This window comes from Schistocerca serialis, chromosome 4, assembly GCF_023864345.2.
Source record: "Schistocerca serialis cubense isolate TAMUIC-IGC-003099 chromosome 4, iqSchSeri2.2, whole genome shotgun sequence".
NCBI classification, from domain to species: Eukaryota; Metazoa; Arthropoda; class Insecta; order Orthoptera; family Acrididae; genus Schistocerca; species Schistocerca serialis.
Genome location: NC_064641.1, coordinates 464,346,919 through 464,369,902, shown reverse-complemented (window position 1 = coordinate 464,369,902; position 22,984 = coordinate 464,346,919). Strand labels below are relative to the sequence as shown.

Genomic DNA, 22,984 nt, shown 5'->3' with positions numbered 1-22,984 from the left:
CACTTCATTTGTTGTTTACATAGTTAATAGTTTTACAGGTTACATGAATACCTTTTCTTTCATTAAAAAAAAAAAGGCAATTATCTGAGTACATTTACATTTACATTTTACTGTTGCCTTTGTTATTTGACTGAGGCCTGTGTTCTAACTAGTACTCTGACTGTAATTACTTGTCCACCTATTCGGGTGGGGTCCTAAGGAAAACAAGGTAAAAAACCAAGGAATGGACACACAGTCCTCAGTCTATTTCTTGATTGAAACTTATCTGAATATGTGGATTTCAAAGTACAAAGATATTTTACATGTTACAAGACAGTACAAATATTGCAGAAATTCATAGGCATTTTGTCATGTCATTTTGAAAACACGCTAAATTCTGAAGTCTATAAAATATTCATGATAACACATGTCAAACAGGTTTGTTACACAAAATGTTCAGTTTTTGAACAATTCTTTCATGTAAGTGAAACGTGGATGACAAATATTTTAGACAAGAAGAGAATAGAAACTTTCAAAATATGGTACTACGGAAGAATGCTGAAGATTAGATGTGTAGATTGCATAACTAATGAGGAGGTACTGAACAGAATTGGGGAGAAGAAGAATTTGTGGCACAACTTGACTAGAAAAAGTGATCGGTTGGTAGGACATGTTCTGAGGCATCGAGGGATCATCAATTTAGTATTGAAAGGAAGTGCAGAGGGTAAAAATTGTAGAGGGAGACCAAGGCATGAGTACGCTAAACAGATTCAGAAGGATGTAGATTGCAGTAGTTACTTGGAGATGAAGAAGCTTACACAGGATAGAGTACCAGAGAGAGGTGCATCAAAACAGTCTCTGGACTGAAGACCACAACAACAACAAGAGTCTTTTGTCATATACTAGTAGTTTTGTTTTCATTTAAAAGTCGTTCATTATGTGAGTCTCGCCGATGTTATTCAATCTCTATATTGAGCAAGCATTGGAGGAAACAAAAGAAAAATTCGGAGTAGGTATTAAAATCCATGGAGAAGAATTAAAAACTTTGAGGTTCGCCAATGACATTGTAATTCTGTCAGAGACAGCAAAGGACTTGCAAGAGCAGTTGAACGGAATGGATAGTGTCTTGAAAGGAGGATATAAGATGAACATCAACAAAAGCAAAACAAGGATAATGGAATGTAGTCGAATTAAGTCGGGTGATGCTGAGGGAATTAGATTAGGAAATGAGACACTTAAAGTAGTAAAGGAGTTTTGCTATTTGGGGAGCAAAATAACTGATGATGGTCAAAGTAGAGAGGATGTAAAATGTAGACTGACAATGGCCAGGAAAGCATTTCTGAAGAAGAGAAATTTGTTAACATCGAGTATAGGTTTAAGTGTCAGGAAGTCATTTCCTAAAGTATTTGTATGGAGTGTAGCCATGTATGGAAGTGAAACATGGACGATAAATAGTTTGGACAAGAAGAGAATAGAAGCTTTCGAAATGTGGTGCTACAGAAGAATGCTGAAGATTAGATAGGTAGATCACATAACTAATGAGGAAGTATTGAATAGGATTGGGGAGAAGAGAAGTTTGTGGCACAACTTGACTAGAAGAAGGGATCGGTTGGAAGGACATGTTCTGAGGCATCAAGGGACCACCAGTTTAGTATTGGAGGGCAGCACGGAGGGTAAAAATCGTAGAGGGAGACCACGAGATGAATACACTAAGCAGATTCAGAAGGATGTAGGTTGCAGTAGGTACTGGGAGATGAAGAAGCTTGCACAGGATAGAGTAGCATGGAGAGCTGCATCAAACCAGTCTCAGGACTGAAGACCACAATAACAACAACATTATGTGAGTTTGTCATAAATGCCTTTAAAATTTGTATAAAATCTTTCACTGATACAGACTCATTTTAGTATCTTCTCTTGTTGATATACTATTCCTCAAAGTACTTGTGTAGAGTACCTTGTTTACTGTTGTAAACTTCAGGTAAGTACAGTTCTTTTCTTAATCTCTCCTGCTGGCCTAGAGACCAGTACTTTGATAAAAATGCTCTTTTCAATTGTACATATGTTTTGCATTTCACTATAATTTCTGATGCCCACAGTGCTCCTTCACCTTGTACAAGTGAGGCAACAAATTATATTCTTTAGGCGGGTGCCCAGGATCGGGGTTGTATCCTGAAGCTCTTCATGAAAACAGTGGGGTGTTGAACCCCTTTCTTGTCTGGGAGGTACATCCGAAATTGACAATACTTGAGCAAACTCTCTTGCAACAAGATGTTCATCAAAGCATTTGCCGCCCCTGTATCTGTGTGCCAGACCGAGACTCGAACTCGAGACCTTTGCCTTTCGCGGGCAAGTGCTCTACCGTCTGAGCTACCCAAGCATGACTCACGCCCCGTCCTCACAGCTTTACTTCCACCAGTACCTGCCAGGAAGTTTCATATGAGCCCACACTCCACTGCAGAGTGAAAATCTCATTCTGGAAACATCCCCCAGGCTATGGCTAAGCCATGTCTCCGCAATATCCTTTCTTTCAGGAGTGCTAGTCCTGGAAGGTTTGCAGGAGAGCTTCTGTAAAGTTTGTAAGGTAGGAGACGAGGTACTGGTGGAAGTAAAGCTGTGAGGATGGGGCATGAGTCATGCTTGGGTAGCTCAGATGGTAGAGCACTTGCCGGCAAAAGGCAAAGCTCCCGAGTTCGAGTCTCGGTGCGGCACAAAGTTTTAATCTGCCAGGAAGTTTCATATTAGTGCACATTCCACTGCAGAGTGAAAATCTCATTCTGGAGAAGTCAGATTGAATGCAGTTGATCCTTACCTCCTGGTTGTGATTTCTTATCATGTTCTTGCTTTTAAGGGTCAACTGAAGAATGGGATACAACCCATCAGCTTTGATCGATGATGTCATATTTTAATCAAAGATATTAATCTGTTTATTTTTGAGCCATAGATAATTAATTTGTTATCTTCTGTGACAAGGCATCATAAACATAAATAGTTATAAATGAATGTGTTATGAATAGACAGATATTGTGTACGCTTTTTGTTGCTTGTGCTAATTTTAAATCATTTGTGTACACGTTTTTAATTATACCTTCACCTGATATTCCAGCTGCTGTTACCTCTGCAATTGATTCATAGCATGTACTATGTAGATCAACTGAAGAATATGATACTAGTACTAGCACTAGCGAAAACAAAACAAAACAAAACATGTGAAACTGGCATTCTGTATCTCACATGACCTCTGAAGGCTGTATTCTATTCTTCAGTTGACCTATATAGCTCAGCTGAAGTAAAGGATACAAATTTTACGTTAGTGTTTTTTTCATCTTCACTAGTACTAGTCTACGTAGGTCAACTGAAGTACAGGATACAAATCATATGTTTTTTATGTATGAAGTCTTCATGGGTTGTCAGCTGGCTGATTTTCCTGATTGCAGGCTCCCAGGCTGTGCTGAGATGGTAGCCACTCTCACAGTTGATTAGGTTGTCATGTAACCATATTTCTATTTACTCTTTGGTTACTGAGTTCCAAAATCCATTTGTACTTCATATTTTCTTTGTGTCCTCGAAATCGAAGGTGTACCTCTCATCAATACTATGTTCTGCCACAGCAGATTTATTGGTCTGACCCAAGTGTACATGCCTGATGTCTTCATTATGGCGCTGTGAGATATCAGCCTATGACTGATGATATACTGACACTTTGTATGTAGATAATGGAAATGCATTCCATCGAAACGCTACAAGATGATGATGACGCTACTCGGCTGACAACCTGTGAAGACTTCATATATGAAATTCGCCGAGAAAACATGCACTCACATAAAATCTTATGTTTGTCACTTCTTTGCCTTTGCTAGTACTAGTATCCTATTCTTCAGTTGATTCTAGTACAAGTGAAGGCAAAAAAACTGACATAAGTAAAATTTGTGTGTATGTCAACTGAGGCAATTGATCAGTGTTATGTATGTTTTTTTTTTCTTTCACTGGCATTAATGTCCTGTCCTTCAGTTGATCTATATAGGCCCACGAAAGAAAGGGATACTTGTTTTCTGTGAAGCATGGGAAAAACAATTGCTTTTGCACCTCTGTATGCAATATAATTAGTCTAATCTTTTCCTCATGAAAACCTACAGGACCAATTATACGGCACTGTAGAGTATTCCTGGATTCCTCAGTCAAAGCTTGTTCTTGAAACTTATTAAGAAAGCTTATACACATTCGCACAGACAAAGGTCAATGGCCGGGTAGGCTTTAACTATATAAGAAGATAGTGACTGTTCTTGAAAGAACAGATGCTATTGATGACTGTGCAGCTTCTCTAGAATAAATGCTAATTAACTGAAACCCTAAGCTGCCAACAGGTGTTGTTGATGTACCTCAATGGGGACAGCTGACAATGTGTGACCCGACTGGGACTCGAACCCTGAATCTCCTGCTTACATGGTAGATGCTCCATCCATCTGAGCCACCAAGGACGCAGATGAATAGCGCGACTGCAGGGACTTATCCCTTGCATGCCTCCCATGAGACCCACATTCCCAGCTGTCCACAACCTGCATACGTAATGTTCCTAATAGATATTTTGCCCATCCACTCATTACTGGCACACACTAAGGTGATGGTTCCCGTAAGAGTTCAGGCAACCTGTACGCATTGATGGGCAAAATATCTATTAGGAACATTACATATGTAGATTGTGGACAGTTGGGAATATGGGTCTCACAGGAGACATGCAAGGGATACGTCCCTGCAGTCATGCTATTCATCTGTGTCCTCAGTGGCTCAGATGGATAGAGCATCTGCCATGTAAGCAGGAAATCCCGGGTTCGAGTCCCGGTCGGGGCAAACATTTTCAGCAGAGAGAAGCAATAAGTGAAAATGTGCACCAATGCAAGGGATCAAACCTGGGTCTACTGCTAATTAGGCATATGCACTAACCATTACACCACCCTGGCACTGTGGCTTTGCACAACTGCATGGACTATCTTAGCATGCCTCCCTCCTCAATCCAAATTGCCATTCACACCTCAGCCCACTAGATATTTCCCATAAACTTGAACAGAAATACCAAGTGGGCTGAGGGTTTAATGGGAATTTGGACTGTGGAGGTAGGTGTGCTAGGCTACTCTGTTTGGTTGTGCAAAGCCACTGTACCAGAATGGCATAGTGATTAGTGCATCTGCAAACTGGGTGAGAGGTCCAGGTCCAAATTCTAGGCTTTGTACAAATTTTCATTCATCACTTCAGTCTGCATATGTACATCATAGATGCCTGAGTCTGGAAAAGATCTCTGGAACTATATACTTTAATTTGAAATCTTTAGGCATTACTACTATTGGGAAGAATTTGTTTTAGTTTACATTTGATGACATCTGTCTGTTTTCGTTTAACTCACAGACTGTTAATGTAATGGATATCATTTGTGTCAAAATTGTTTCCTGTTGCTTTCACTAGGATCGTATGTCAAGATGTATATTGCATGGCAGAAATGTCTATTGGCTTAGTTTTTTGAGCGGGCAGTTGAATGTGGCATTCAGAATCAAGAGAAGAGCACAGCAGCATCTTCTTACCCCAGGAGTCATTGGTGAGTGTCCGAGCGTGAGCCACTATGAAAAGGAACTATGTTTTACGGGCAGTGAGGAAGGAAACTATGTTTCATTTAGTAAGTTATATGAAACAATTTGTGTGTAAATGAAGGAACATTTACAGTAGAGAATTACCAAATGAGGTAGTGCAGCTATCAACACACTGACATCATATTCAGAAGAGTGAAGCTGCTCTGTCCAGCCATCCTGATTTGAGTTTTCCATGGTTTTCATGGATCACTAAAGCTGAATACCTGCTCTGTACCCATAGGTTACCAGTCCAATCCTCTTAAAGCATGTTATATGTGCTGTGTTTTATATATTGATTGACACTGTCTCACCTTGACAAAGCCTATATCATTGTGAGATGATCCTTGAATAAATAAAGGCAAGTAAATAATAACACTCCAGATCATATGTGTTATTGTGCCTGACTTTTTATATCAGACATTACTATTTTGTTGTATTATTTATGTAGCATGCTTTCAACTCTTGTCTGATGACAGTAATTATAAATAATTGAAGTCCTATTTTTCCTATTCTTCAATATTTTGATCTCAAATGTTTATCATGCTTCTTCCTTTGTACCTTCAAATTCAGTTGTCTAAAAGTATACTAGTTTCAACATCTCAATAAAATACTGAAGAAGGAATAAGAAGTTTAATTGAGCTGGTTTGAAAACATATTTTCCCTGTTATTTCTATTAATTTTCTGTCATCAACCTGAATCAGGATTACATGGCATTTTTATTTCATTCAGTGTCAGACTTACTGCAGTTTTGTTGTTGGCCAATGTAACCACACAAACTGTTTAAAACCAGTGATATAACCCTCTCACTATAAGGAACTGTCGAGATTACGAGGTTCTGTCCTTGATTAATTTCATACAAATTAATTACCTTTGCTTAGCTTTATGTTGAAAGGATAAACATTTTTGAAATATAAATTTGAAGTTTTATAAAGTTAGTTTTTCATACATTATTTGCACTTACATTTATGCTGAAAGTGATATGATCTATGAAGGAAAAAGAATGCTTCTAATATAAAAAAGAAATAACACATATGCTACACTTTTTGTAAAATAAGTTCCAATGAAAACAGAATGGACATTAAATCTTACAGGTTGTATTACAGACAAGAATTAATAATTAGAAACATATTTCTGAAAGTTGTAACACCTGTTTTATCCTCCTTTTGAATAATGATCAAGAAGAATTATATATTTTCATTCTTTGCCTACACTGACAATTCTTGCTGTCCTCAAATGATGGGAACAATTTGCTGATAGTATTGCTTATAGATAATGCCTTGTCGTGCAATCTTATTTTGCATTCACAGCTGTATATTTCCTTATTCTGGGGCATCATGAAATATTTATGTTCATCATATATTCATCACATTATGTAACTGGATTTCCTGACTAAACACTTCTTATCTGTATGTATGAGTATGAGTATGTGTGTGTGTGTGTGTGTGTGTGTGTGTGTGTGTGTGTGTGTGTGTGTGAGAGAGAGAGAGAGAGAGAGAGAGAGAGAGAGAGAGAGAGAGAGAGACAGAGAGTGTCCTCAATTTGCAAAAAAGTATGAGAGGGGCTATTTATTCACTCAGTAGTCTATCAGATGTTTTGTGTGCAGCTGTAGTGTGAAATAGGACCAACTTGTTTTCCAACATGCAGTGCCTGTTTTGGACAGTTGTTTCTTTGGTAATTACTATCAAGTATTAGCTTATTTGAAAGTCATTTACACTCTTTCATTCCCCTGTAACTCAGTAGTTTCACACATGTAATGAAAAGAGTATCTCGTTAATGCAATAAATACATCGTGTCCCTGTTAACACCTCTAACTAAAACAGGTTTAATCACTTAATTTGCATACAACTCCAAATAACTTAAAGATTAATATGATGGTTTGTACAGTTTCACTTCCTGCTGCTTTAATGACCCATCTAGTGTGGAAATACAGGTATAGTAAATAAAGCATACTTAAAAAAACGTACATGGCACAAAGAACTTCAGCAAGTCTCTGACGTCCACCAAGAAATTGGATATATCATACAAATTCAAAAGAAATAGAAATTAGTACATGATTATCCATGCTTTCTACAATGGATTGGAGATTTCTATTAACTGCATGACAAGTAGCAGTTATAATTGTTTACATGTCTTTGTTTCATTAACTCATAGATAAATGCTGTTCTAATAGAAATGTAAATGTACTCATGTACATATTTAGCTAACAATATGAGGTGAAAAATGTCCATAGAATGTAACTGACGAAGAAGCAGAAGTAACAGCATTCTAGATATTTTCCTGTGTCAAGTATAACCTGAGTGAACACAACACCTACAGCAATTTATCAGTAATTATTAATGCAATTCTAAAAGAGTTCAACTTTGTGAAAATATTTCTTGATATATTCAATATCCCTAGAGGTTCTCCTTCACTCTGAGATCTACAGAATTAATAAACTAATAATGTACACAGAAGCACTGTAAATCTTTTTTCTGTCATTTATTCTACATCACATTGTGTAGTTTCTTCATATTTCATATTACCTGGTCCCTTCACAGTTCAGTTTTGCCCACACATACAGCCTTATTGTTGTCACTGCCTAACAGTCATCCATATTTTTTCTGTTGCTTTATGTCTCATGGTGTCTTTCTTACTGTGGATGTGTAACATGTGTAGAGTCAACTTCTAATTTTCCTCTTCTCTTTCTAGTATTAAGTTTGCTAACTGATTAGAAGGGCAGTGATAATTTTAACAAAAAGGCAGGGGGATGGGGGGGAGCACCTTAAAATCAGGTCATAACCTTTATTTACCTGAGAAAATGTAGTGTGTAAACAACTTGTCTCCAACAAACTAAATTTAGACATAACTGATGATAGATTAAATGAGAACACAATGTCTAAAAACACCATTTTTAGGTTGGGTAAGACAACTGGTATGCTCCTATGAAGTTCTAGCCTCAACAATAAAAAGAAATGTGTAGACTGCTACTCACCATAAAGATTGAATTGCAAACAAGCACAACAAAAATACTGTTAAACACTACAGCTTTCAGCAAAAGCCTTCTCCAGTAAATAAAGCACACAAACATTCACTCAAATAAGCACCCCAGGTCCCTTACTACGAACCCCAACCTTTCAGGAGAGTAAATGACAGCCATACACAGTTCAGAAACAGATCCTGACCTAATTATTCTCCCTGCAGACAAAGGCTCCATCACTGTATGGTGAGTCACGGAGACTACTTGGCAGCAGGCCTCTGCCAGTTGTCTGACTCATCCACCTATAAACTCTGCCTTAGTGATTCTATCCTAGAGTCCAACAAAATCTTCAGTCCCTTATTAAAGTCTGAGGCTCTTCCCTGAACCTCTTCCCTGAATCCATTTCCCACTATATCTCTATGACACCTGCACACCCAACTTCTACATACTCCCCAATATTCAGGCAAACTCAACCACCATTATAGCTGGTTATTGTTCCCGCATTGAAACAATTTTGGCCTTCATTGACAAACACCTCCAACAGATTGTCTATAATCTATCTTCCCACATCAGAGATACCAGCCATTTTCTTCATTGACTCTCCACCATTTCCACCCCTTTTCCTCCTGGTTCCCTACTGGTTACTGTCAATGCCACTTCCCTGAACAGCAACATCCCTCATGTTCATGGTCTTGACACAACTGAACACTACCTTTTCCAATGTCCTTCAGTCTCTAAACCCACCCATATAACTTTATCCTAGCACATAACTTCTTCTCCTCAGAAGGGAAGATATACAAATAAATCCTTGGCACTGCCATGGGCAACCGCATGGGACCCTCCTATGCCAACCTGTTTATGGGCCATCTAGGGAAAACCTGCCTCCTAAAACCCCAAATCACTGGTCTGCTTCAGTTTCGTTGATGGTATCATCATGGTCTGGACTCATGGCCAAGACACCCTACCCTCATTCTTTCACAACCTCAACACCTTCTCTCCCATCCGCTTCACATGGTTTTCCTGCCCTCCTTCCAAGATGTTGGCTTCCTCCTCTCTGATGGCTCCATCCACACCTCTGTCCACACCAACTACCCACAGTATCTGCATTTTGACAGCTTCCATCCCTTCAATACCAAAAAATTCCTCCCACACAGCCATGCCACATGGGGATGGCATATGTACAGTAACAAGAACTCTGTTTCCCAGCATGCTGAAGGTCTCACCAAGGCCTTCTCAGAAAGGCACTATCAAACAGATCTTGTATGCAAACAGATTTCCAGGGCCATTTCCCTACACACCCCAAACCCTCCAACCACCCTCAAGAGCCAGCTACAAAAGAGTGCCCCCTTTGTCACCCAATACCAACCCAGACTGGAACAACTGAACCACACCAATCATTAGGACTTTGATTATCTATCATTATGCCTTGAAATGAGGAATATCGTACTCGAGATCATTTCCACCCCTCCTAAAGTGGTGTCCCATCATCCACCCAACCTCCACAACACCCCATTCCATCCCTGTGTTACTCACAATCCCAAACCCCCTTGCCACAAGGATCCCAGGTACAAGACCTGCCCTATCCGCCCACCCAGCACTTCCTATACCAGTCCTGTCACAGGCTTTTTGTACTCCATCAAAGGTCAGGCCACCTGTGAATGCAGCCCTGTTGTATACCAGCTCTGCTGCAACCATTCCACAGCCTTTTATATTGGTATGGCTACCAGCCAATTGCCCACCAGGATGAATGCCATCATTCAACTGTGACCGAGAGCAAAGTAGGCCACCCTGTTGCACAACACACAGCTGAACATAATGTGGTTTATTTGAATCACTGTTTCACAACCCAGACCATCTGAATCCTACCCTCCACCACCAGCTTTTCTGAACTGTGCAAATGGGAGTTATCCTTACAACACATTCTCCGCTCCCAAAATTATTCCAGCCTCAACCTATGGTAACCCACTTTCCCACATCGTCCAATAACAGTTTGCCCCCATTTGTCCCTCCTTCCTTTTCACATTCCCCAACCCTCTTTGTGTGTCTCACTCTGGCAATGTATCCACTTGTCCTTTTCCTTCCCTGCTTCTCTCCTTTTCCACTCCCCACTTTTTCTCCACAGCCCACCTCCCAAAGCTGTGCCTGGCAGTCTCTAGTCTGTGTATGACCCACCAGACAGTGTTCTACTCTCCCCCACCCATATTCTGCTATCCATCCCCATTCCCCAGCTCACTTCAGACTGCTGATCATGTGACAGCCGTGTTCCAGTTGGAGCTGGTGGTGGTAGTGGCCATGTGTCAGTGAAATGTGCTTTCTTATGCGAAAGTGTGTGTGTTTTCTTTGCTGAAGAAGGCTTTGGCTAAAAGCTATAATGCGTAACAATGTTTTTTTTGTGCCTTTCTGCAACTCAATGGTCATTTTATGGTGAGCAGTAATCTACCTTTTTCAAAAATATTGTGATAATGATAGATTGCTACTCATCATATAACAGGAATGCTGAGTCAAAGGCAGGCACGACAAAAACACTATTAAACACATAAGCTTTGGGCCACAAGGCCTTCTCCAAAGTGGACAAAACACACACACACACACACACACACACACACACACACACACACACACACACACACTCTAAACACAACTCACACACACATAATTGCAGTCTCAGACAACTGTAGCCACACTGCAAGCAGCAGCACCAGTGCATGATGGAAGTGGCAAGTGGGCAGTGGTAAGAAGGAGGCTGGGGCATGGAGGGGGAGGGATAGTAGGATAGGTGTGGCGGACAGTGCAGTGCTGCTGGGGAGTGCCTAGAGGCGAGGTGGAGAGAGGGTAGGGCAGCTATGTGCCGTTGGGAGGTTAGGCGGAGGGCAGGAGAGAGATTTTTGGGGGGTAATGGGAAAGGAGAGAAGTAAAAATGCTGAGTGCGATGGTGGAATGAGGGCTGTATAGTGCTGGAATGGGAACAGGTAGGCTAGATAGGTGAGGACAATGACTAACAAAGGTCGAGGCAAGGAGGGTTACGGGAACGTAGAATATATTGCAGGGAAAGGTCCCACCTATGCATTTTGGAAAAGCTGGTGTTGGTGGGAAGGATCCATATGACACAGATTGTGAAGCAGTCATTGAAATGAATGATGTCATATTTGGCAGTGTGCTCAGCAACTGGGTGGTCCACTTGTTTCTTGGCCACAGTTCGTTGATGCTCATTGATGTGGACAGACAGCTTGCTGATTGTCATGCTCACATAGAATGCAGCACAGTGGTTGCAGCTTAGCTTGTAGATCACATGACTAGCTTCACAGGTAGCCCTACCTTTGATGGGACAGGTGATGTTTGTGACCGGACTGGAGTAGGTGGTGGTGGGAGGATATAAGTGATAGGTCTTGCACCTAGGCCTATTACAGGGGTATGAGCCATGAGGTAAGGGGTTGGGAGCAGGGGTTGTGTAGAGATGGATGAGTACATTGAATACGTTTGCTGGACAGTGAAATACCATTTTTGGGGGGGGGGGGGAGGCAGGGGGGGGGGGGGAAGGATACTGGACAGGACATTTCTCATTTCAGGACATGACGAGAGGTAGTTGAAACCCTGGCAGAGAATGTAATTCAGTTGCTCCAGTCCTGGGTGTTACTGAGTTACAAGGGGAATGGTCTGAGACTGGATGGTGGTGCTTTGGGAGGTGCTGGGGGACTGAAAAGATAAGTCACAAGAGGTTTGTTGTTGTACAAGCTTGGGAGGATAATTAAGGTCTGGTGAAAGTTCCAGTGAGCCCCTCAGTATATTTTGAGAGGGACCGCTTGTCACTGCAAAAGCAGTGATCACGGGTGGCTAGGCTGTATGGAGGGGACTTCTTGGTATGGAATACGTAGCAGTTGTCAAAGTGGAGGTATTTCTGGTGTTTCCTAGGTTTGATATGGACGGAGCTACTGAGAGCCATTTTTCAAGTGGTGGTCAACATCTAGGAAGGTGGCTTGTTGGGTTGAGTAGGACCAGGTGAAGCAAATGGGGGAAAAGTTGTTGAGGTTCTGGAGGAATGAGGATAGGGTGTCCTCACCTTCAATCCAGATTTCAAAGATGTCATTAATGAATCTGAACCAGATGAGTGGTTCAGGATTCTGGATGTATAGGAAGGATTCCTCTAGATGGCCCATGAATAGGTTGGCATAGGATGGTGTCATGTGGGTCCCCATAGCCATACCTGGGATTTGTTTGTAGATAATGCCTTCAAAGTATAAGTAATTGTGGGTGAGGATATAGTTAATCATGGCTATTAGGAAGGAGCTTGTCTGTTTGGAATCTGTCGGGCACTGGGGAAGGTAGTGTTCAATAGTGATAAGGCTATGGCCATCATGGATGTTGATTAAAGGTAGGTGGCATCAATAGTGATGAGCAGGGCACTGTTTAGTAAAGCGACAGGAACTGTGGAGAGTCAGTGGAGGAAATGGTTGGTATCTTATATATAGGAGAGTAGGTTCTGAGTAATAGGTTGAAGGTGTTGATCTACTAGAGCAGAGATTCTCTCAGTAGGGGCACAGTAACCGGCCACAATGGGGAGCGTCCTGGATAGTTGGGTTTACGGACTTTAGGAGGCATGTAGAAGGTAGGAGTGTGGGGAGTGGTAGGAGTGGGCAGAGAGGTGGACTCTGGTTAGATGTTCTGGGATGGGCCTAGGATCTGGGGAGTGACTCGAGATCCTGCTGGGTTTCTGGAATGGGGCCACTGTGATGTTTGTGGGTGGATGTATCTGAAACCTGGTGGAGTCCTTCTGCCAGGTAATCCTTGTGGTTCAAAACAACAGTGGTGGAGCCTATGTCTGCAGGTAGGATTATAAGGCACAATCAGTTTTTAGATGGTGGAATGTGAATCTTTTTGTGGATGTAAGGTTAGTTTGCATGTTCAGGGATTTGGTGGCAGTGACAGTGGATCACAGTTGGATTCATGAGTGAGCTCAGTTAGGCAGGGTTCAACATTGATCTTTGGTTGAGTCTGGTTGGTGGGTTGGTGGTGAAAAAGTCTTTCCACTGTACACTGTAGCAACCAGGAGAAGGAGAGAAGGTCTTTAACAAGTCATGGTTGAATTTGGGAGTGGAGCAAAAGGTAAGGCCTTTGGAAAAGACTGACGTTTCTGTGGGGCTAAGGCTTCTGTAGGAAAGGTTCATGACAGTGTTTAGGGTCTGTTTAGGTTCTGGATTCTGTGTGGTGGTGGGAGTTTTGGAGGGTGGAGTAAATTTAGTAGGTCAGTGAGAAAGGTTTGTCAGCTATGAGGGGACAGGGAGGAGGTTTGGAGGTTGTTGCAGAGTTGGTGGACAGTGGTACTCCAAGGTGGAGTAGGAAGTGAGCAGGGTGGAGAGCTTTTTGAGATGGTGTTGTGCATGTTGCTCTAGTTCATAGAGGGCAAGAGTTTCAATGTGTGTTAGGGGTTCCAGGAATTAGGATTGCATAGCAGGAGAATTTTGCAGAGGGAGAGAAGGTACTGCAAGGAGGTTTGGGCTTGGTTGATATGGTTTTGCAGGACTATGTTGGTGAGTGCTGAGTATTGGCAGAATCTGAACAGATGGAGGTCATTGTGGAAGGAGGGGTGGCAGCTGAGGATGATTAATTTGATGGTAAGGCCATTTGGGGGGGAGGGGGGATTCCATGAGCCAAGCAACAACACAGGAACAGTACGTGTGACTGGGTTCTGTGTAGGGATAAGGAAACTTTTCTGTATTGATACAGTTACATTCCATCCTGGATTTTCCATTGTTTGATTTTTCCCTAATACTGTTAATGTTCCAACCTCGAGTTTCCATTGTTTAAGATCTAGTCTCATTCATACAGTTATTTGAAGTTTCAAACATTTACTCCATAACAAGCAGCTGTTTGAATTAGTTTCCCCGTTTTGAAATGAGAAATATCAAAGTTGTCTTTATAATAATCCATCTCACAAGTGAACACCACATTCAACAGCGGTCAGATTTGGTGTGGTTACATTGAATGTTATTCTATTCTAAATTATTACATTGTGTGTAGCCTTGCCTTTGATGAGATAGGTGGTGTTAGAAATCGGACTGGAGTAGGTGGTGGTAGGAGGATGTGTGGGTCAGGTCTTCCATCTAGGTCTATTATAGTGGTATGAGCCATGAGGTAAAGGATTGGGAGCAGGGGTTGTGTAAGAATGGACGAGTATATTGTGTAGGTTCGGTGGATGGTGAATACCATGGTAGGAAGGGTGGGAAGGATAGTGGGTAGGACATTTCTCATTTCAGGGAATGACAAGAGGTAATCAAAACCCCGGCGGAGAATGTAATTCAGTTGCTCCAGTCCTGGATGGTACTGAGTTACGAGGGAAATGCTCCTCTGTGGCCAGACTGTGGGACTTTGGGAGGTGGTAGGAGACTGGAAAGATAAGGCACGAGAGATTTGTTTTTGTACAAGGATGTGAGGATAATTACGGTCAGTGAAGGCTTCAGTGAGACCGTCGGTACATTTAGAGAGGGACTGCTCATCACAGCAGATGTGATGACCGTGGGTGGTTAGGTGTTATGGAAGGGACTTCTTGGTATGGAATGGGTGGCAGCTGTCAAAGTGGAGGTATTGCTGGTGGTTAGTAGGTTTGATATGGACCATCCTATGCTAACCTATTCATGGGCCATCTAGAGGAATCCTTCTGTGCAGATGTTAGCCCAGGCTGTCACCTGTACCTTGAGTCCCATCACTTCACCAGGTGTCACATGCTGCCAGGTGATGTGCTGCCTGTGGCAACAGGCTCTGATAGCCTACCTTAGCAGCTTAATGCAGCTGAGTACTGCTTTTGCTGCTCTGAGCACCTTCATGACTGTTGAAGATTAAGCTTTTCATTGTGTTGTCTAACTCCAGCCTCTACTGAGTTACTCACCCACATTTGTAAAACCCAAGTCACATTGTGTACTAAGTGTGAACTCAAAATTTACCCCCCCCCCCCCCCCCCCATCAACGTTTTAGACTTTTCCCCCAACAGAATTTCATCAGGTGTACACCAAGAGGATTCGTGCACTAATGAGCTCATTATATTTTCAAAATCAGCTACATTCAGGGTGACAATTATTGAACTATATGAAAAAAATATAAATTAGTTGCAAACTACAGCTTGCACACTTAATTCAGCATGTAAATGTCACTACAGATATTCAGATTTAGGTTATGAAATGTTCGATATGCCTGCCGTCCTTGGCAATGATGTGGTGCAGACAAATAGCAAAGCTCTGCATGACCTGCTGAAGTGTCGGAACACTGATGCTGCCGATGAGCTCAGCAATGGTTTTGGGGCTATTGCTGTACACCTTGTCTTTAATACAGCACCACAAAAAGGAGTCACATCTGTTCAGGTCTGGAGAATATAGCGGCCAATTGAACCCCGTGCCAGTGGCACCCCAGTGAGTACCCTAGAGCCAGAATGCAACCCCCAAGGTGCTCCTCCAGGACATCAAACACTCTCCTGCTTCGATGGGGTCAATCACTATCTTGCATGAACCACATATTGTTGAAATCAGGGTCACTTTGAATAATGGGTATGAAATTATCTTCCAAAACCTTCACCTGTACATTCAGTAGTCACCATACCATCAAGGAATATCACACGCATTATTCTGCAGCTAGATATGGCACACCACACAGTCACCTATTGAGGCTGAAGAGACTTTTTGATCATGAAACGTGGATCCTCAGACCCCCAAACATGCCAATTTTGCGTATTGACAAACCCATCCAAATAAAAGTGGGTTTCATCGCTAAACCAAACCATATTCACATCAAAGCCCAATTCTGTTTACAATATTGTTGGTGAAACACAACCACTGTTCCATGGCCCTGGTGCTTAATGGCTGAGGGTTTGAATTTTGTATGGGAAGTGATGGAGATCTTCAACAACAATGTTGCAGTGTCTCCTGGTTGATTTCCACCTGTTTTGCAGCTTGTCTGATCGATTTCCTGGGGCTGGATTCAAGCAGAGCATGTGTCTTCTCAATGTTTTCAGGCATTTTCACCCTTTTTGGTAAAGACCAACATTGCCACCACTGTCCTCATGAACACTGTCCATTATCTCAAACTTGTGAATCAAATTCTTGATTGTTAGCACACTATGACCAGTTGTCTTCAGCTTGAACTCGGTCACAAACTTCCTTTGAGTCGCAGTTGGGCTGTTGTTGTTCCATAGTAGGCCTTCAGAAGCACTATATACTCAGGCATACTGTACCGTGACATTTTCATGTGCAAATGGCCAACAACAAGGTGTGTGCACATGCGCGTACTAATTCCCATCGTGCCCCGTGGCCATCTGTGCAGTTTAAACATCCTAATGCAAACCGTTCAGAAGTTATGGTGATTTTATTTCATATAGTTCAATACATGTCACCCTGTACTTGACCCACACCCAGTTACTGCCATGTCCATAGATAGATCCATGCGTTCCACTGATTAGCCTAATTGACACATATATTATGCAATGATATTAATCATTGAGTGATAGCTGATAATATGAATAATTTGATCCACTGCTAATATCACTACTCCTATTGCTGCTTCTGCTACGGCTGCTATTACTACTACTACTACTACTACTACTACAAGAGTAACATGATGCTATTTACATGCCAGTTGAAATTTGTTTCACCATGCGTGTGAAGACTATGTGTGCAGCATTACATCACTTATGTCAGTGGCCATGGCTTCCTTACATCATTTTCACATACTGGTACCACATCTCTAAAAATAAATTATAAAGACAGTCAGTGGTGCCACCCTATAACTGAAAGCATTGATGTTATTATGCTATAATTTAATATATATTAATTAATCATGCAGTTTGTGTCATCAGTACAGTAACAGTGTGTGAATGAGCTAAAACATATGACCACCTGCTTAATAGCTTGTCTGTGAGTCTTTGGAATCAAACATCTCTGATTCTGTATATCAGTGATCTGGCAGTTTGTTGGTAGGTTTATGGAGATATGCGTCATTAGATGTCTATGCACAGATCATGTAATTCACATAAATAATGGACCACTGACTTGTGTATGCAGTGACAGCACCCATTAGTGACCCAGATGGGTTCTGTAGGATTTAGATCAGGTGAATTTGGTCACTGAGACATCAACATGAGTACACTATAATGCTCCTTCAACCACTGTAGCACTGTTCTGGCTCTGAGACATGAACAATTATACTGATGAAACATGACATCGCTGTCAGGGTAGACACCAAGCATGAAGGGGTGCAGGTGGTTTGCAGCTGGCAGCATGTCTTCAGTTGCCATCACAGGTCCCATGCAAGCACAGCAGAATGTCTCCAACAGCATAATAGTGGTCCCACTAGCCTGCATCAGTTGCGTGGTTCACATTTCGAGCCGCAGTTCACCTCAGTGATGGCGTTTGTGGAGACAACCATTGACCTAGTGTAGCAAAAATGTGATTCACCCAAAGAGCTGACATGTTTTCATTGATCAGTGGTCGAATCCCTATGGTCCCATGCCCACTGCTTCAGAGCTCCATGTTCAACAATGCACGATGAACGGTGTGCTAGAAAACACATGTGCATGCACCAACATTATGCTCTTTCAGCAGAGATGCCACAGATCATGATCTGTCCTACTTTACAGAGCACACAAGCCTCCAAACCCATGTTCTGTGAAGAGTCATGAACATCCTACCATTTAGTACCTACTGGTTGTTTCACTGTCCTTCTACCCATTTCCTAGATACTCATGACAGTAGCACATGAAAATTCAACCAGCTTAACCATTTTCGAGACATTCATTCACAAGCTTTGCATATAATAATCTGCCCTTTGTCAAAGTCACTTATCTCAAAGGATTTACCCATTTGCAGCCCATATCTTTGCTAGGGCGATCCCCTATCTGTGCCTGCTCTGCTTACATACTTTTGTTACCATGTCATGTGCCTACAATGCCACCAAGCAGCATCCAACATCACAGTGGGCAGTGGTCATAATATTTTGCCTTATCAATGAACATTCCATTTAAGTATATGTGTTTTGTTATACGTAGTATGAAAATTCAGAGGCCACTTCTCGGAGTGCGACATGCAATTAGCATAGAACTGACACAGAATTTCAGTGTGGAACTACCTTTTTCATAAAGAAATTTCCTTTCCTATTAGTACACAGCTGGGCTATCTGCACTAGGGAGAAGGAAAGTAACATCTTAACCAAGAAGTTATTTAGGTCTCGGTGCATTCTTTGGAAGTATAAGTTTGTAACCGCACATGTTAGTAAAGGCAAAATTTTTATCTAGGCCTCACCCATTAGTATTACCACGAAATTGTCACATGGCAACTGTGGGTACATTTGTGATTTTGACTCCTGAGCTTTGTAGACTTTCTCTATAGAATCCACTTCTAGTATATATTGCACCCATATTTCCACTCTAGTGCAGTCATTTGTATGTCTCACTGCTTCAATCTTGAGGTCACAGTCCATGATACATAGTAAGGACCTTTTCTTGACAGCAAGTGACAATATTACAGTTCATTATTTGTAATAGAGCCCCTCACAGAATTGAGGACATCATCAAAAAGAATTTACATTCAATTTTTTTCAGTGATTTCCTCTCTCTTATCTCTTGAAAGCTTTAAATGACCCAAGTCTGACTGACAGCTGACATTTGACTTGCAGATTGATACAGTAATTTAAACAAAGTGATGACATCCTTAAACCACTTAAATGCTATTCAAACTACTCATGTATTCTGAGAATAGTGATAAGACTCAAATAAAAGGATGCCCTACGATGAGAACATTGACAAATCCAACAACAAAGTAAAAGCAATGTTGAATTTTATAAAAAGGGGAAGAGGGGAAAACAATGTAATTTACACTAAACACAAGAATGAAATGATAAACTCACGCATGCACACATTCAGTCTCCATTATTACAGTCACTAAAGATGTAAAACCAGTCAGAGGTTTAAAAAATTCCTGTTCATTTGGAATTGATGTAATTCCAGTAACAATAATAAAAATTGTGCATAGACTATTGCTGAACCACAATCACTTCTGTGACTGTCCTTTCCAGGAAGGTACCTTCCAAGAGTCACTGAAAATCTGAAAAGTAATTCCTATTTCCAATAAAGTTGATATTAACGACATCAAAAACTATGGGCTTATCACAACTTTATCCTGCTCCTCCAAAGTATTTGAAAAAGTTGTGCATAAAAAAACTTATGGGCTTCATTGACCAATAAAGTATACTGAGTATATATTAAAACAGGTTTAAAAACAACAGATCTACAAAAACAACTTCATATTACTGCATTAATATGATGTGAGATCTATTAAATATAAAACAATCCACTACAGGCATATTTCTTCATTTATCAAAGCTTTTGATAACAGTGGATCAAAAAATACTTCTAATAAAAATATAGCAGTACAGTATCGGAGTACTTGCAAACAGGTGAATTGGATTATTCCCATGTAATCACACACAGAAGGTCAGATTGAAGTACACTTACAAAAAACTCAATTCAGTAACTTGTGATGACTATAAATCCAAGAAAATGAACTTTACACTTTGTGAGACTAAGTACCTTAACTCGCGTAGTTCTATTCCACTGTTTACTTGGTATGTAGCTTGATACTGCATGAACGTATAAAAAAATATGTGTATTGAAATACTGTATTGGTTTTCATCATCACATTAGGAGCAAAACCCACTTTGTTGACCCCAAGTCTTTCAGCCTTCGGCCAGCAGGGGTGGCCGAGCGGTTCTAGGTGCTACAGTCTGGAACTGCATGACTGCTACAGTCGCCAGGTTCGAGTTCTACCTCAGGCATGGATGTGTGTGATGTCCTTAGGTTAGTTAGGTTTAAGTAGTTCTAAGTTCTAGGGGACTGGTGACCCCAGAAGTTAAATCCCATAGTGCTCAGAGCCATTTGAACCATTTTGAGCCTTCTGGTAAGCAAATACATGTTGTCCTTTGTGTGTACAGTAATGTCAACAGTGGAGCATCTGGCACTAGATAATTCTCATTATGTGTTATCTAGTCACCCACTGACATTTGACTGTGAAGCACAGATTCTGGCAATGACAGAGTGTGTGAGTGAATGTGAAAATATGCACTTGCATTCGACCACACCACTAACAGCTAACTTAACCTCTACCGGTTTGCAGTGGTGTAAAATGTACATGACCTGAGCAATGCATACACGAAGACTTTCTTATAACCAAGTGTTCTGTTTTGCACAGGACTGTAGCCCACTTCATTTGAAGCAGGGTTACTCTCTGACACTCCTCAGCCATTCCTACTGTGTTCCCAATGGATATTCAACCACATCAGTAAATGGAGAGTTATGCACAGATCATGTCGACAGCTTCCATTTGGCCAACCATTTTTCCCTTCACATATGTGTTGTACAACTACCCAATGATCATAGTCACCCCTTCCATGCTGGTCTAGACTGTATCAGTGGTTACTGCATCATGTACCAACTGCAGCTATCACTTCGTCCAAGGCACGATGACCTCAGCTGAAATGTCACTTCCCTACGACCTGATGTCCGTATCACTCAGTCAAGATACCATGGACAAGGCCCTGTCTGCTATGCCTCAGCCTGTGATTCAACCCCAACTCATGCTGCCTACCATGATGCAGTGTGTCTCACTGTTCAAGTTTCCATGGTTACCTCAACTTCAGAGAGACAATCCCAAAACTTGGACATTCACTAGATAATGACCAACAATGCCACATTCATCTGTCTTGTGAGCCATCTCTATGACCCTATGGAGTAAGTGACTTACTCCTGGCATCTCCAGCACACCACAAGTGTCCTGATGCCATGTGCAACACCTGCCATCTATCACAAAGCAAAAAAAGTGGTCCAACTAAAACATTCATATTTCTTTACGTACTACATGAATATGTAATAAAAAATGGGGGTTCCTATTTAAAAAATGCAGTTGACATCCATTTGACCTATGGCAGCGCCATCTAGCAGGCCAACCATAGCGCCATCTGGTTTCCCCCTTCAAGCTAGATAAGTTTCATTCTTTGTAGTTTTTTCGTTTGATGCTTATTTCGTGAGATATAGGGCCCTATCACGATAAATGGACCACCCTGTATACTTTCAGCTGTTGATTGTATGACAAAATGGAATGAAACCTTATTACTGACGGACACCACAGCTGATGCTGTCACCCATTCCTCTGTTGTCACATGGATCACACACTTTGGGTGCCCCTCTTCAATAATGACTGATCAGGGAAGCCAGTTTGCCGGCCGAAGTGGCCGTGCAGTTCTAGGCGCTGCAGTCTGGAACCGCGAGACCGCTGCGGTCGCAGGTTCGAATCCTGCCTCGGGCATGGATGTGTGTGCTGTCCTTAGGTTGGTTAGGTTTAAGTAGTTCTAAGTTCTAGGGGACTAATGACCTGAGAAGTTGAGTCCCATAGTGCTCAGAGCCATTTGAACCATTTTGAACCATTTTAGGGAAGCCAGTTTGAGTCCTCCCTCTTTGCCATATTGTGTACCATGAGTGTCTTGGATAAGTTCCATACTACTACTTATCACCTGCAAAGTAAATGGCTTACGGAGCCCTGGCACCGCACATTCAAGGTGGTGCTGATATGTCACTGCAGTTTGTTGTCCGAGACCCTGCTGTGGGTCTTACTTGCCATTCACTTTGCATACAAGGAGGATCCGAATGCTTCTCTAGCAGAGATCCTGTAGAGTGAGTTATTAGTACTACCAGATGAGTTCACTGAAGATTTTGCACTCTCATGTCAGGATGAGCTCCTGGTACTAGTCGAGTAGGTTGACACTCACATCTCAAACTTGCACACCCCTCTTCTATGACCACACTTGCTACTGCATCCATGAAGAACTGACCTCTTGTGACTTAGTGATGTTATGGTATGACACATCAAACTGGCTGTTTAGCCTCCCTACTTGGTCCTCACAAGATATTGCTACAAAGACTTTCATTCTATAGGGTTAAATCGACCAGGATACTTCACCTTGTTTCCTTCCTGGGTGCAGACAGAGGCTCTTCACACCACACCTCTCTCCCATGTGATAGTGATCCTCCTCTCCCATCCATGGTGTGCCATGAAGCGCCCTATGTGAATGTTTAACCATCAATGATAGGTGAGCCAAGTTAGTGCAAATACTCAACATCTTCTCCTCCCTCTACAGACACCAACAGCGCCATGTTCATGGTTGACATGTCAGATTTATACCCTGAAGACCTCTCTCTACAACTCTGCAACAGCACTCTCCTTGTGTGCACTACCCTGCAGCCTTCACAGGACAGCTCACCAATCATCCATATCATCTTCATTTGGTCTTTCAAACTGCCACCCAATGCCAGTGAGGATGATCTTTTGGCCACACTGTTGACCAACGGCCATCTCCACACCACGATACCTCTGCCAGCCTCTCTCCTGCACTGCTCAATCCCTTCTAC

At 41.8% G+C, this 22,984-nt stretch overlaps 1 protein-coding gene across 1 annotated transcript in view; it reads left to right on the top strand.

Moving 5' to 3' along the window:
* Nucleotides 1-7,160: 7,160 nt before the first annotated feature.
* Nucleotides 7,161-22,984, top strand: part of LOC126474152 (uncharacterized) — a 36,779-nt gene continuing 20,955 nt past the window's right edge. The window contains exon 1 of the mRNA XM_050101609.1: nucleotides 7,161-7,265. Within this exon, the coding sequence (XP_049957566.1) occupies nucleotides 7,233-7,265 (33 nt within the window). The 5' untranslated portion in view covers nucleotides 7,161-7,232. The remainder of the gene's footprint in view (nucleotides 7,266-22,984) is intronic.